General features: G+C 38.1%; 1 protein-coding gene across 6 annotated transcripts in view; it reads right to left on the reverse strand.

The window, feature by feature from the left end:
* Nucleotides 1-875: 875 nt before the first annotated feature.
* Nucleotides 876-16,410, reverse strand: part of Uimc1 (ubiquitin interaction motif containing 1) — an 83,117-nt gene continuing 67,582 nt past the window's right edge. For 4 of the 6 annotated variants that reach the window (XM_005355218.2, XM_005355219.3, XM_005355217.2 and 1 more), the window contains 5 exons: nt 11,608-11,686; nt 7,232-7,409; nt 3,516-3,579; nt 2,373-2,415; nt 876-1,323 (listed from right to left, as the gene is read on the reverse strand). In XM_005355218.2, coding sequence (XP_005355275.1) covers nt 1,125-1,323; nt 2,373-2,415; nt 3,516-3,579; nt 7,232-7,409; nt 11,608-11,686 — 563 coding nt within the window. In that variant the 3' untranslated portion in view covers nt 876-1,124. The remainder of the gene's footprint in view (nt 1,324-2,372; nt 2,416-3,515; nt 3,580-7,231; nt 7,410-11,607; nt 11,687-16,410) is intronic. The other 2 variants (XM_013349192.2, XM_026783076.1) reach the window with 2 other exon arrangements.

Raw genomic sequence — 16,410 nt, forward strand, 5'->3', positions numbered from 1 at the left:
GCCCCAGTGTGATATACATCTCACTTTCATCTTAAAATCAAAGACAGCTTTAGATATGATAAATCAGAAGTTAGGCACCTGAATTGTGTATTAGTTTACCCTGGTCTGAGATCCTGTACTGCTGCCGGGCAGTGGTGGCACACACCTTTAGTCCCAATACTCAGGAGGCAAAGGCAGGAGGATCTCTGTGAGTTCAAGGCCAACCTGGTCTACAGAGTGAGTTCCATCCAGGTCAGCCAAGGCTACAGAGAAACCTTGTCTTAAAAGAAAAAAAAATCCTGTACTGTTAACACCCACTTAAGAGTCTCTTTCACTAGACTGTCCATCAGCTAGAGCCAAAGCTGGTTCTTTTGTTTGACTGTCTCCTTTGGTTAGTTACTTCTGCTATTTGAGTCTCTCGCTTTGGGTCTACCTGGACACTAAGGATAAACCACATCTCTACTCTGCACTGGAAGGGCTCAGGCAACACTGTAGAGACTGGGGACTACTCTGGTATTTCCACTGAATCCCAATTTACTGCTGCCACACGACCTGTAGCAGCAAAAGAAAAAAAAATTGATTTAAACAGATAATTGTGCCTGGTACACCCACCGGTAAATCCACTTTGAAAAACTGCATAGGAACGAACTAACACAACAGTGTTCACTTACAAATTCCAGAGGAAGCCGGGCGGCGGTGGCTCACACCTTTAACCTCAGCACTAAGAGGTAGAGGCAGGCAGATCTCTTTGAGTTCGAGGCCAGCTTGGTCTACAGAGGACAGGCTCCAAAGCTATCCAAAAAAATCCTGTCTTGAAAAAGAAAAAGAAAAACAAAACAAAAAATCCCCACTCCAAAGCTCACGACAAAAATATAAAAATTTCCACATATCAAAGATTTCATACAAACATAGATAAATATATTTAAATTTTAACTATAAGTAAATTCAAACAGAATGCTGTAAAACAATACTATTCACAATTGTCTCAATGTATCTTATAAAACATAAAAATCAGGATGCTGAGTAGGTGCTGGTGGTAAAAACAACAGGGTCAAAACTCTCACAACAAACTAGGAACCACTATAATTAATGAACATGACCAACCCAACAATAATAATTCCGGTCAACCTCCAGTCCCAAGAATTTCAAGATTTTCTCCTCCTTCCTCTGCCTGATTTGGTCCGTGACCGAAAAGTAAACTGGTCTTTAAAGTCCACTAAGCAATTTGTGGCTTCTGAAACAGGAACAAAAGACTTGATGGGAGACTCATTTAAGTTGAGCTGTGAGAGGGAACTCTGCATCTCTCTGCTGCAGCTAGCCTCTTCCACCTCTGATGAAGGTATCCTAGACAGAAAGAAAAAGTCAAGTAAGACATATTACATGTGTATATGTCCAACTCTTTAAAATTTTTTCTTTGTTTTATGTGCAAAGGTGTCTGCATTTAAGTTTGTATACCACATGTATGCCTAGTGTCCTTCAAGGACAGAGAAGGGTGCTGGATCTCCTGGGATTGGAATTACAGGTGGTTGTAAGCCACCATGCAGATGCTAGGAATTGAACCCGGGTCCTCTGAAAGAGCAGCCAGTGCTCTTAAGCACTGAGCCATCTCTCTAGCTCCCAGCCTTTATTGAAAACAAAACAAAACAAACAAACTTAAAAAAAAACAAAAAACTATATAGACCCAGTTGGCCATGAACTCAGAAATCAGTCTGCGTCTGTCTTTGTCCCACTATGCCTGGTTTCAAGTTCAATATGAAGCTGGTAAGCAACAAGTATGAACTATGCACTCTAGTGGAGCCTTTAAATTACATTAGTATACTAACTTGTGTAATATTCTAGCCATGTAAATTGTATCATTCTGCTTTCACAGATGAAGATACTGGGTAATTCATATAACCTAAAGCCATGGAGACATGGAGAAACTGTGGAGTCAGATCAAAATTCCTAAATCTGGTAGAATTCAGGTTTGGATGGGAACTGAAAAGAAGAAAGGCCGGGCAGTGGTTCACATCTTTAATCCCAGCACTTGGGAGTTAGAGGCAGGTGGATCTCTGTGAGTTTGAGGCCAGCCTGGTCTATAGAGGGAGTTCCAGGACAGCTAAGACTATTGTTACACAGAGAAACCCTGTTAAATAAAAGGGAAGAAAAGGAAAAAAAATAAAAAAGAAAAAAAAAGAAAAGGAGTAACACATAACCCTACTTACTTTAACATCAATACAGCTATCCAACCAATTCTTAACCCATATATAACAGGATCACCAAGTTAAATAAATGTGTTAGTTCTACAGTGATTTCTATTTTAGCATTTTAATTATCAATCTACACAGAGAATCTAGCATCAGGCTCACACTTGCCAGAGCTGTTGACAGAATTCAGCGCATACTCTAACTTACTTGAAGGTTCTTGCTTCTGAAGACTTAGTTTTTTTCTCTACACCTGGAGAGATAAAAGTACTAACATTAGCAGTCATAGCCTCTCACTGCCTGCTGCTTTTCATCAGGCCTATTCAAGTAGTTCAGATCTCCAACCCTTTGACCAATGGAATGTGAGCATTAGCATCCAACAGGCTCAGCTGCAGTAAACACTTCGGAATGAATCATTTCTGAATAGACCTACTTCAGACCTACACTCAGGCAATAAAGGTAACCAGGGGAAATCTGCCACCTGAGAGATTCACAACCTGGTGATCTAGAAGCAAGATGTAAGATAGGTTTTTTTTCTCTCTGTAATTTTGGAACTGTCCTAGAACTAGCTCTTGTAGGCCAGGCTGGCCTAGAACTCAGATCCACCTGCTTCTGCCTCCCGAGTGCTGGGATTAAAGATGTGCATCACCACTGCCTAGCAAGACAGGCTCTTTTTACAGTCATCACAAAGCAAAACAGATTTGCTTGGTAGTAATAAACTATTATAACTAGACAGTGAGCAAAAATTTACTGTTCAATTTGGTAAAATTTAACAATAGCAACTAAAAGGAACAATAGTAGCAATATTCCAGCACCTAACATCCAACAAAAGTAAATGCCAAGGAATACATATAGAGTGCTTTACTAGATATAATCTTTGTAATCTCTAAAGTTAGAATTCCTAATGCTCCTGATAAATCTACTCTAATGCTCCCTAAATACTAAAGACACAAAGAGGAATTACTTCCTACAATTTCTTAGGAGTTAAGTTGGGAGACTAAGCTAAAGGTAATGTATAAATGGTTTACAAACATTCAGAAGAGGCAGTGATGTCTACATGTGTGGTTTTCCATGACTCCCCAGTTTAACAGGCAGTCCTAACTCTAGGTGTTATAAAGGATTAGGTGTTATAAAGGATTATATTAAACCCATGTCGGGAAACACAGGATATCTCTTCATCCTTCCTGAGGATGAGACAGCCTAGATTAAATTTCCAAGGCTGGCTGATTGGCTACAAAAGGATTCACTCACAATCCCCAATGTTAACATTCACAATCAGCTGAATGTTAGGAGTTTCTATCTTCACTGAAAGGCCTAGACAGAAACCCATAAAATTGGTCTTAGAGTCTTCACCTATGGTCTTGTGCTCAGACTGTTCCAAGAGACTGAGCAGTCGGCCTTCACTGTGGTCTTTGTCCTGTGATAGAGAAAAGGATAGACGGTTTAATTAATTCATGGCAAGATTTAAAACACAGTTGACTTGTGCTGTGGAATAATCTTTTTGTACACTGCGAAGATGTGTCACTCTGATTGTTTTAGTAAAAAGTTGAATAAATAAATAAATAGCTAGGCAAAATTTCCAGGCAGAGAGAATGCTGGGAAAAAGAAGGCAGAGATGCCAGAAGACACAGAGCAAGCAGGATGGGCAGTATGGAGATAAGATAATAAAGCCATGAGGCAGAAAGTAAATTAACAGAAATGGATTAATTTAAGTTATAAGAGCTACTTAGAAACAAGCCTAAGTCAAGGTCAAGCTTTCATTAATGAGTATAAGTCTCTGTGTCACTTTTTGTGAGCTGGCAGCCCTAAGAAAAGCCCGACTACAATTTAGCCTAGATTAAATCTTTCCCAGAAGAGAAATATGGTGGCACAGCTGGCACTAGGTTAGTCTTTTGCTTTATAATAAATGAGAGGAGAGAAGGGGTTTAAGCACCATATCAGGAACACAGCTTTCCAGGAGTGGTGCACACCCTTAACCCCAGGGATCAGCATGTAGAAGCAGGTAGATCTCTCTAAGTTCAAGGGCATCCTGGCCTAAATATCAAGTTCCAGGCCAGTCAAGAAGGCCTCACAGGGAGACCCTGTAAGAAAGAATGAAAGAAGAAAGAGAAAAAGAGAGGGAGGGAAAGAAAGGAAAGGGAGAGGAAGGGAGATTCAAGGATGGCTTCAGCATCAAATCAGCCCACAAACTACATTAAAGAAGAGCTTTTGGGCTGGAGGGGTGGCTCAGTGGTTAAGAACATGCTGTTCTTTCAGAGAACTGGAAGTCAATTCCCAGTATCCACATGATAGCTCACAACTGCCTATAATTCCAGTTCCAAGGAATCCTAGGCCTCTGGCATCCTAGGTCAATGGACTCATGCGATCATACCCTCACACACACACACTCACGCGCGCACACACACACACACACTTTATATATATGAATAACTAAAATAAAAGTAAATCTTAACAAAAAAGAACAGCTTCTGCCCTATGTTACATTTGAGATTTTTAAAAACAAAAACAAACAAAAACCAGTTTCAAGGCAACTTCAATAGGCAGTAGTGACAAGATAACTAAACTGGTGGCTTAATGATGAAGAGCACTGGCCAGTCTTCCACAGGACCCAGGTTCAATTCCTAGCACCCACATTATGGCTCACTATTCTAACTCCAGTTTCAGGGGATCTGATGTCCTCTTCTGAACTTCTTAGGCACCAGCTACACATATGGTACACAGAGAGACATACATGTATGTGAAACACTCATACACATAAAATAAAAAGTTTTAAGTATAAAAAAAATTTTAAAAGATAAATAAATTGGCTCTTTGGTATAAATAAGCACTCACCTATAAAACTCAACTCCAAAATCACCTGATTTAGGGGCCAGAGAGGTAGTAGCACTTGCTACTCTTCAGAGGACCCAGGTTTGATTCCCTGCACTCACATGGCATCTCACAGCCTTCTGTAATCTAGTTCTACGGGGTCCAACACTCTCTTCTGGCCTCTGAGGCACTAGGCACACAAGTGGTACACAGACATACATTCAAACAAAACACCCATGAACATAAAATAAAAATTTTAAAAATCATCTGATTCATAGAGATGTCACTTCCTTCTGACATGAAGATCAGTTTGGGTTCTCTGCCCAGCTGTCTAAGTGGTTAGTAGGCTAACAGTTCTTGAACACACTGTTGCTGCTTTATGTTGGTCACTAAACCAAGACTTGCCCTTCCTGATCTCTCATCACAAGACCCAGAAAGTCCTTAGATCCATTTTCCCACAGACCAGGAGCCATACCCTGTAGTTTCTCAAGTCTAGACACAGAAGAGATTCAGAAGTTATTTCACATGTGCTCCTAGCAGTGTGGACATGAATTCCCTACATTTTCTGAAAATATTTGTAATATTGTAATATTTCAAAAGACACTGGAATGTTGACTTACAATTCAATAAATAACTGTAGTCCAAGGATCGGTTAATGGTTATTTTTCCCCATTTTTAAATTGTTGTTATTCTGTTTTGCTTTTATTGTTTTACTGGAGTTTTGTTGTAGTTTCTGTTTTTTAGGTAGGGTCTTACTACTAGCTCAAGTTGATCTAAACTCACCATGTACCCAGGACTGGCCTTAAACTCTCACACCTCCAGAGTGCTGGGATTACAGGAGTTTGCCTATATCAGCTCTTAGACTGTTTTAAATAGTCAAAATATAGAAGGATTAGGAAAAAAACAACATTTCAGTAATAAGATGATGTTAAGTGACCATCTATATAAAACAAACATTGATATAATGATTTTTGCAGGTTGGAAAGCAGGTGTTAGAGGTGGAGGTAGGGCTTAGAATTGCTATGTAGAGCAGGATGTCCTCAAACTTATCATGATCCTGCTCCCTCTGCTTCATTAGTGGTGGATTACAGCTATGCTCCACCATACCCAGCTAACAGTAATGTTTCAGAAGTCTAAAAATAAACCCAGAGAGATATTTATACTATACAGTAGAGCTTCTTACTCCACTTGGGACCCCTTTTCACCTGAGAAACTTTTACATATAGGTAAATAAAATCAATAAAACAAATCAAACTTTTATTGATAATAAATCATAATGAAAATTATTTAAGAACAACTCTTTAGAATATATGTAATTTTAACATTTACTAAAGATAAAAGCTAATGTGCATACTAACAAAATAGATGTGCTTGTGGTATGGTTTTAGTTTTTGATGTTTTGTTTTTGAGATAGGGTCTCATCTAACCCAAGTTGGCCTTGAACTTGTTATATATCTGGGAATGACTTTGAACTCTGATTCTCCTGTTTCTACCTCCCAAGTGCTAAAATTATAAGTGTATTCACCATGCTCAGTGCAAAAGTTCATTCATGCTAGGCACAATCATTCTACATTCTAAGCCAAACCTTCAGCCCATACTTGTTTATTTTTACAAAAACCCTGGCTGAATATCTAACACTGCAAAACGCAGAGTGTGTTCAATGCTTCTCAGATTTGACGTGTATTTTGATTTTATTATCATCAGTGCCGAGAATACTTCTTCACATTAAATATATACTACAAATTGACAGGTACATGCTAAGGGTCATTTTAGAAAGTGTTGGAAATTTCTGTCTTAATCCCAAGCCAAAATTCATTATAAAATTTTTAGGCAACCCACATTAGCAACTCAAATAGCAATTAAAAAAAAAACATTCTCAAAAAAAATAAAAATAAAAAAACATTCTCACAAAATATAGACCAAAGATACACTAATTCGGGGATAGGATGTCATAAAAGTGGTTGCTGTCAAAAAATGAGGACCTGACTTTGGGTAGTTTCAGGTAGCATTCTTAATCTGCAAGCCCCAAGTCTAGTGAGATCCTGTCTCAAAACGTGTGGATGACTCCTCCTGCAGAACAACAACCAAGTCTGACCTCTGGCTTCCATACATAAATGCACACATATGTATGTATACATATACACGAACACCTATCCTTACAAGCATAAATCTTGTATTAATATAAATAGGAAAGAGAGGAGGAGGGAGAGAAAGGAGGAAATATAGGGAGAACAGAATTGTAGCTTTTCCTAAGCACATACCTTTGGCTTCCTCAGCCGTTGCTGCTGTTTGCCTTCCACAGTTGCACACACTCTGGTTCTCTTACCCACTTCAGTTCCATCTCTTCTATCTCCCTTTGCATGCTGGAGACAGGCCTCTACATGACACTCATACTCTCCAAGTGGGACCAGGGACTTACAGAGATAACACTTCTCCTTCCTGGGTAATCAGAAGAGGGGTGGGGAGATGGGAGGGAAGGCAGTTTTAAGATCTGCTTTTGCCTCTGGGTTCTTGGAATGTTTCAAATTGTCTTTTTACATCTCAAAAATGTCTGCAGAGGAGACTTGTCAACCAATGTAGATTCACTCAGTGGGATCACCAATAAAATTAACCCTATGCCAATCATAAGGACTAAGTGATTAGCAGTTTTCCCTGGCTGTTTCTCTGTACCCTGCTGTTGCAGCAGTGGGATGGTAATGAAATCAGCTCTACTAACTATCTCAAACAATGCTGATTGCTCCTCAGACATAAAACAGTCTGTCAAACTCTTGTGAAATTAAGTGTAATTGTTTCTCCAAAGAGAAGTTAAAATTTCAACAGAAAAGGAAGCACCAAAAGCATTAAATCAATAGTGAGAGTTTTACCATAGTGGATGCATTTGTTTGATTAGCAAATCAAATCTATCTATATGCTAACTTCCTTAACTTTATAACCTGACATATCAACTAGAAATTTACTAAAACATGTGGGTCTGCCAGAAGTTTTTGCACTAACATAGTTATTGTCATCTTCTTATATCAAAACCATTTAGAGAAGGAAAGTGTGTGTTCTTGAAGTATCAATGAAGACAGACCTGTGGGAATTGGTGAAGAATACTTATTAACTACTTTCTCTGTGGTCAGTACCTTTCAACATGATTTCTCAATTAATTCTTCAGTCCCAATAGGAAAGAACTATTCTACATAAGGGCGTCACAGCTAATAAATATCAGAACTCATAGCTGATTCAGAAGTTCATCTTCCTTTTCTGACCATTACTGTTTAGTAACTATGATGAGATTAACTCTATAGAAGATTTTCTCTAAAGGACAATAAAATAAAAGAAATAACATCTCAAGCTATTCAATTACCTGGAAGAATGCAAGTAAAATTCTACCTTATGAGAAAAGTTAGACTAGTATATCTTCAAAGTTTATTAACTAATGCAAAAAGCACTATTAATTCTTATTATAGATTAGTACAAAAGTAATTTTGTTTTCTGCACTGTTGAAATTTGTCATTTGATTATGAAATACACTCTTAAATATATGTAGTTATGATATACATCATTTTAATGCACATTTTTCACTTTATGGTTCCTTGCTGTTTTTTTTTACTTGCTGTTTATATTTATTTATTTTATACATTTATATTTTACTTGCTGTTTATATTTATTTTATAATATAGAAATGATGTGAAACAGTTTTTTTTTTTTTAAGATTTATTGATTACATATACAGTGTTCTGCCTGTGTGTCTGCCTGCAGGCCAGAAGAGGGTATCAGGTCTCATTATGGATGGTTGTGAGACACTATATGGTTGTTGGGAATTGAACTCAGGACCTCTAGAGGAGCAGCCAGTGCTCTTAACTGCTGAGCCATCTCTCCAGCTCCGTGAAACAAAAATTTGAGTTTTCTTATTTGGCAAAATAGATGGTAAAACAGCTGAGGCAATTTGCAACATCAATAGGTCTTTGGCCCAGGAACCAATAATGAACATATAGTACAGAGGTGGCTCAAGAGCCTTCAAGATAAAGAGCTTAGTGGTTGGCTACAGGAAGTTGACAATGAGCAGCAAAGAGCACTCACTGAAGCTGATTCTCTTATTTGACTCGAGAAGTTGCCTCGATGTGAACCATGCAAGTTGTTCAAGCATTTGATGCAAATTGAAGGTGAAAAGGTTTGGTAAGTGGGTGTCTCATTAAATCAGAAAAAAGAAAAGAAAATTTAAGTTGTTCTGAATTATCAGTCCTCTTATTCTACAGAACAACAAACCATTTCTTACTAAGATTGTGACATGCAACCAAAAGTGAACTGTGTCTGACAACTAGTGATGACCAGTTCAGTAGCTGGACCAAGAAGCTCCAAAGCTTCTAACTTCCCAAAGCCAAACTTGTACCAAAACAAGGTCAGGGATAACTGTTTAGTGGTCTGCTGTTGGTCTGATCCACTGCAGCTTCTGAATTCAGGGAGACCATTATGTCCGAGATTTGTGCTCAGCAAATGAATGAGATGCAGCACTGAGAACTGTGATGCCTGCAGCCAGCACTGGTCAACAGAAAAAGCCCAAACACACCATTAGGACACCAAACTGCATAGGTACAACTAACATTTCAAAAATTGAATAAATTAGGCTACAAAATTCTGTTTTATTTACCTGACCTCCCATCAATCAAGTATCACTTCTTCAAACATCTTGAAATTTCTTTTTTTTTTTTTAAGATTTATTTATTATGTATACAACTTTCTGCCTCATACCCACACGCCAGAGGAGGGCGCCAGATCTCTTTTCAGATGGTTTGGAGCCACCATGTGGTTGCTGGGAATTGAACTCAGGACCTCTGGAAGAGCAGACAATGCTCTTAACCTCTGAGCCATCTCTCCAACCCTTGGAATTTCTTTTTATTAAAGGAAAATGTTGTAGGAACTCCTTCAGCCAATAGCCTTTAAGATACCAGCTCACTTTGGGTGTGGTCTCATGTACTATAAGTGCAGATAAAAAGCATGCACAGACCCCTTTTTTCTGCTGGATTTTGTTCCAGTTCCCAGTGTACACAGAGGACTGTGGATTGCTACCCTTACTGTGACTTTATCCCCAAATAAATAATCCTTTGTTATACTCATTCCAGGCTACTGTGGAACTCTTTGATACTAGTACAGAAAATGCTTTATAATCAGAAAAATATAGAAAATGCTTTATATGGGGGTCAGCAAGCTGGCTCCATGGATAAAAGGTACATGTCACCAAGCCTGATGACCTGAGTTCATTCCCTGGAACCCCTATGGTAGAAGAGGGAATCAACTCCTACAAGTTGTCCACTGACCTCCACAAACAATGCATTAAATGTATTGGGAAGGTGGTGGGGAGATACTTTCTAAGAGTTCTTCATATCCTGAAGCATGAATTTTTACACTACAGGAATAAAACATTTCTCATTGGTAAAAAATGCACTGACTGTAATGGTTCCTATTTTGATTAATAAAGTATAGTTAAACCTAGTCATGATTTAGAATTTATGGTCTGAAACAACAACTCCTTTGAACTAACCTAATATATGAGAGACAGCAGCACTACAGGAAGAGCCAAACATTTAAAGTCAGGCAGACTTTTGACTTTGTTACTGTTCTGTTGGCCACATGAGTTAGTTACCTATGATTTACCTTTACTTGAAAAAAAAAGAGAGAAAGAAAAAGAAAGGAAGGAAGGAAGGAAGGAAGAAAGGAAGGAAAGAAGGAAAGAAGGAAAGAAGGAAAGAAGGAAATGAAAAGGGGCTGATGGCATAGTTCAGTGGTTGACTAATTGCTTAGCACATACAAGATCCTGGATTCAATTCACAGTACTGGAAGGGGTAGGAGGAGAAAACAATTATGCCATTCCATTATTTATTATATAGTAAATGAAGTATCTACAATGATGACTGGCATATGATAGCAGGTGCTCATTAAACAACTAATACTTTGAGTGCTATTTCAGTTATATCTTATTAGATGCTGAACATAAACAAAAACGAAAATAAGTGTGGGCACCTTAACAGCTTATCAAAGAACACAGAGATTTTAAAACAAACTGAAGCAATATGAGGAATACAGCCCAAGACGTCTATATTAAAGCAAGATCACAGAGAAGAAAAATAGGAAAAAGTTGTTTGTTAGTACTAAATTACAGCTAGATAGTAATAGGGAGTCCTAAGGGTTTTTAATGTTTTAGCACAAAGAAATGATAACTTTGATTTTAGAAGGCAGCATCTATACCTGACCCCTTCCTCAGAATGTGCTCTCTTAGTCAAGCTACAACCCACATCCCAAGGAAGTTTTTTTTTCTTTTTCTTTTTCTTTTTGGGGAAGTCTTCTATATTGCTCAACCTCCTGCAACTCAACTTCTATACAACATTGCAAAATGCTCACTGTTTCCCCAAAGCACCAAACATCAATATATAAATTCAAAGAATACAGAAACCTAAGAGCAATGCAGAAACAGAACCATTAAAGTTGGGAAACATACACTGAAATAAACTAGTAAGAAAAGGAAATTCAGGCTTTCAACTGAAAAAGGAAGAATAGGAAACCAAAGAAATACATGGTGACAAGAACCAGTCTCTTCACTCAGTCCAAATAATAATGTGTTAGACAAGAATTCTATGAAAGCATTGTGGCTACTTACTTGTTGATGTCCAGGGCAGTCCGTGTAGATGTCTTACTGTCACTTTTGTTCCTGGCCTCTCTCAGTTTCCGAGTCAACACTTTCCCATTAAAAAAAGAAAAAAAAAAGTTAGCAGGCAGTAGGTTTAGGGTATAAAAGAAAAGACAACATTCATAAGAAACAGTTTAAAACTGTTCTGTGGGGAAGAAGTCCCCTGACTGGAAAACCCAAATAACACTTGTGATCAAAACTGCCAATCACAAGACATTTCCTGTTTGCCAAACCATGAGATCTAAAAATCTAGTTCACTCCAAGGAAGGTTTCTGTGCGCTACCTGTACTTGCAGCAATTAAGGAAAGGACATAAACATTCCCTCACCATAATTCTGACATGAAACATATTCCAGTAAAGTACTCTATGAAATACAGTAATGATAGCTACAGATGAAGACCAACTAACATAAGCCCCAATCTTTACAAATCCTTCTGTGTTCCATTTTATAAGTGAGGAAGATTAGATCAGTAAGCACAGCTGGTCTTTTCCACTACATTAGGACCACTTCTGACTTCTATTGGGTATTAATGGGTTGAGCCAGGCGATATAAATATTTGTCTCACATCAAAAGATACCTGCTTATAAAATCATAGTCCATCTTAATGACCTTGCAGGTTATTTAATCAAATGTTTTCTAGTCTTTGCCATAACAAAAACTAAACATTTATCTTCAAAGCAAGCCTTCCTTACATTTAACACATTATACAGAGACTTTAGAAAACTTTTATTAGTTCATGATATAATATAGCCTGTTAATTATTTAAATCTGCAGGTTATATAATACCTGGGTTATACCAGGTATTACATAATACCAATTAGGTTCCAGTTAAGTACTTGTTATACAAACCTGAATTTGATCCCTAGCACCCATGAAAAAAAAACAAAATATGGTCAGGTGTTTTGGGAAATAGAGGCAGGTGTATCTCTGTGAGTTCGAGGTCAGTCTGATCTATAGAGCAAGTTCCAGGACAGCCAGGGCTACAGAGAAACCCTAATACCTGAGCTGGAGTCTCAGAATCTATCAAAGGATCCACATTGTGGAAGAGAGACCTGACTTCCACTAGCTGCCCTCTGATCACCACGTGTGCTAGGATGCTCATCTCTCCCTGACTCCATTCAAACCATGCACACATACTACTCATATATTAAGTCCCAAAGTACATATAACATGGTAAAACATATATAAAGGTCTTCTTTTTTTTAAAAAAAATTATTTATTTATTATGTATACAATATTTTGTCTGTGTGTATGCCTGCAGGCCAGAAGAGGGCACCAGACCCCATTACAGATGGTTGTGAGCCACCATGTGGTTGCTGGGAACTGAACTCAGGACCTTTGGAAGAGCAGGCAGTGCTCTTAACCTCTGAGCCATCTCTCCAGCCCCTATAAAGGTCTTCTGCTGATTTACTCAGGAGTCTCTAAGCTGATTAATCATGCAACTAATTTAACCAGAGATTTGTATCAAGGCTGCCTTCTCTCACCTTGAGCTTTAGAAAAAAAGGATTAAAAAAAAAAGAAAAAAGAAAAAGGATTTTTCTCATCAAAAGATTTTCTTAAAATCTTAAAAAATAAACTCTTGTTCTCCCAGGTGCAAGCCTCAATAATTTTATTTTATTGATAAGTTATAACTCAAAACATTCATGCTAATAGTTCTTAAATGTAAGTCCTTTCATGCTTCCCCTTCCCCCCCCCAAAAAAAACACCCCAGATACATTGGGTCCATTTCACAATGAACACATTTTAAAAGCTTAGAGGTCTCAAACTTGTAAACTACTCCCCTGGAACATTATTTAAATCTGACAGACTCCAAAGCCAGGATTGCAATGCTAAAGACCCCTGTTCTCTGCTCAGGCTGTAGTAATTTCAAGTTTAGAAATGAGCATGCTTGGGGTTGGAGAGATGGCTCAGCAATTAAGAGCACTGGCTGCTCTTCCAGAGGACCCAAGTTCAATTCCCAGCACCCACATGGCAGCTCACAGCTGTCTGTAACTTCCAGTTTCCAGGGATTCTGACATCCTGACATGGACATACATACACATAAAATAAAAATAAATTTAGAAAAATTAAAAATGAGCGTGCCTATTGTTTGTTTCACAGTGGTCCTGGGATTGAACTTAGAGCCTTATGAATACAAGGCAAAACTCTACCATTATGTGACATTCCTAGTTTCCTTCTTAAAAGCTACATTTGAATGTTCAACTCTTGACCTTAACATACAATGCTGTTAGTTAACCCTGTGCCTAGTTTGCTCAATATCTTTCCTCATAAAGTCAAAAATATTCATATAAAAATAGTCTTATCAATACTACCACCCTAAAAAAGTTTGTACCTTGATAACACACATTCCATCTATTTCAATATGAAAGTCCAGCACTATTAGATGTTTTTAAAACCCTCAATCATGTAGTGAACAATCTAGAGGCTGCAGAAAAAGTAACTGATCTAATTCCTACTAGTCTCTGTACAGTTACAATTCAGTTGGTTTTGTTGTTGTTGTGGGGGAGGGGTTGTTGTCTTTTGGGTTTGTTTTTTTTTGAGACAGGATCTCACTCTGATGTATTGTAACTTACATATAGACCAGGCTGAGATCTTGCCTGCCTCTGCCTCCAACTGTTAGGACTAACGGCATGGATCCCCATGCCCAGCCCTCAATCATTTCTTTGACAGCTTAAATTTTTGTTTAAGCAACTTGCCATAGAGTTTCATTATCTGTCTTTTTTATTATATTTATCCCTTTATTTGTGTATGTATGCATATGCACAGGCAAATACACGTGGGTACATTTGTGTGGTGGCATGCATGTAAAAATCAAAGGTGCTTTGTGGGAGCTGGTTCTTTTCTACCATGTAGATCCTGGGGATTAAACTTAGATCCTTAGGCTTCACAGCAGCACATTTACCCACAGAGCCATCTTACTGACACTATGTTTTAGTCAGGGTCTCTACTGCTGTGAAGAGACACCATGACACAACTCTTATAAAGGAAAACATTTAACTGGGGCTGGCTTACAGTTTCAGATTTAGTCCATTATTGCCATGGAGAGAAACATGGCAGCATGCAGGCAGACATGGTATTGAAGAGGTAAGCAACAAAAAGTGAATTGTGTGCTGGATGTAGTTTCAAAACCCACTCCCACAGTGATACATTTCCTCCAACAAGGCCACACCTAATAGTGCCACTTCTACGGGTCAAGCATTCAAACACACGAGTCTATGGAGGTCATGCCTATTCAAATCACCACACGCTATATGTAAAACTTAAAATAACTTATTTGTTTTTACAATAGCAGAAACTGAAATCAGGGTTTATATATGTTAGGCAAGTGCTCCTCCACTAACAGCACTCCTAGACCTTCATTTCTTTCAATTTCAAGACAAGTTTTCATTAAGTTGCTCAGGCAAGCTGACCTTGAACTTAACTCTGGGGTCCACGCAGGTCTTGAACTTGTGATCTTGATCCCTCAGCCTTCTGAGTAGTTGAGGTTACATTCTTAGATCACCATTCCTGACTAGAACTTTAAAGTAATACTTATCTTCTGACTGGTGAATTATAGTTTCAGAATCCACTTTGATACAATCTTAACTTACCAGACTGTACGGACCAAGATATTTTCTAAAAGCACTATTTATAACAATGAAACCTAAACAAGCCAATGTTCAAAAACAGGATTCAATAATGCAAGAATACTAAAGAAATAACATAAGAAAATATGCCAAAATATTAAATTAGAGTGGTAAGCCAGGATTTGGGAAAGTTTTTCCCATTATACTATTTTTAAATTAATTAGGCTTTCAAGACAGAGTTTCTCTGTATAACAGCACTAGCTGTCCTGGAACTACCTCAAACTCACAGAGATCCACCTGTCTCTGCCTCCTGAGTGCTGGGATTAAAAGCATGGGCTACCATCACCTAGCACCAGCTAATCTTAAAATTAAAAAAACAACCAAACAGTATATGCCTCAAGTTTAATTTGATATCAAATTTACAATATCATCTATGAAACACACTTGAAAAAAAAAAAAAACACCTGAGGTAAATCTGACCAAGCCTCAAATCCAATTAGTAGTTTCTAGAAACTATACCCTAGAACAGAGAAACATGCTAAAGTGCAAACAGCAAAATACAGGAAGAAAAAAAATGTGGTTTTTTTCTCCTTGTTTTGTTTGGAATCAGGGTCTCTAGCATCCCGGGTTGGCTTCAAGCTCACTAAGTTTGAGACAAACCTTGAACTTCTGATTCCAGGGTGGAAGTTCTAAAACATAATTAACTTAACAAATGAAGTACAATGGAAAAGGGGGAGGGTTAGTAAGAATTCAAAAGATACTTTAAAAGTTATCAACCAAATCTAATGTATAACCTCTAGGTCCTGGATGACTGTTATGACAATAATGATATCAAACAGCAAATTACAAATGTAGCTCTTTTTCTTTTCTCTCTTTTTTTCTTTCTTTCTTGAGATAAGTTTTTAATATGTTACCCTGGCTGGCCTGGAACTCTCTATATAGACCAGGCTGCATTTCTGCCTGCTTCTGCATCTCAAGTGCTGGTTTAGAAGCATGTATTACCATGCTGTGTCTGGGGCTGTACTTTTATTAATACTCTATCACTGTACACTGAAATAGCTGTAGATGAAAAACTATGCTGAGCCGGGCGGGGGTGGCGCACGCCTTTAACCCCAGCACTTGGGAGGCAGAGGCAGGTGGATCTCTGTGAGTTCGAGACCAGCCTGGTCTACAAGAGCTAGTTCCAGGACAGGCTCCAAAACCACA

This window comes from Microtus ochrogaster, chromosome 16, assembly GCF_000317375.1.
Source record: "Microtus ochrogaster isolate Prairie Vole_2 chromosome 16, MicOch1.0, whole genome shotgun sequence".
In the NCBI taxonomy this organism is placed as follows: domain Eukaryota; kingdom Metazoa; phylum Chordata; class Mammalia; order Rodentia; family Cricetidae; genus Microtus; species Microtus ochrogaster.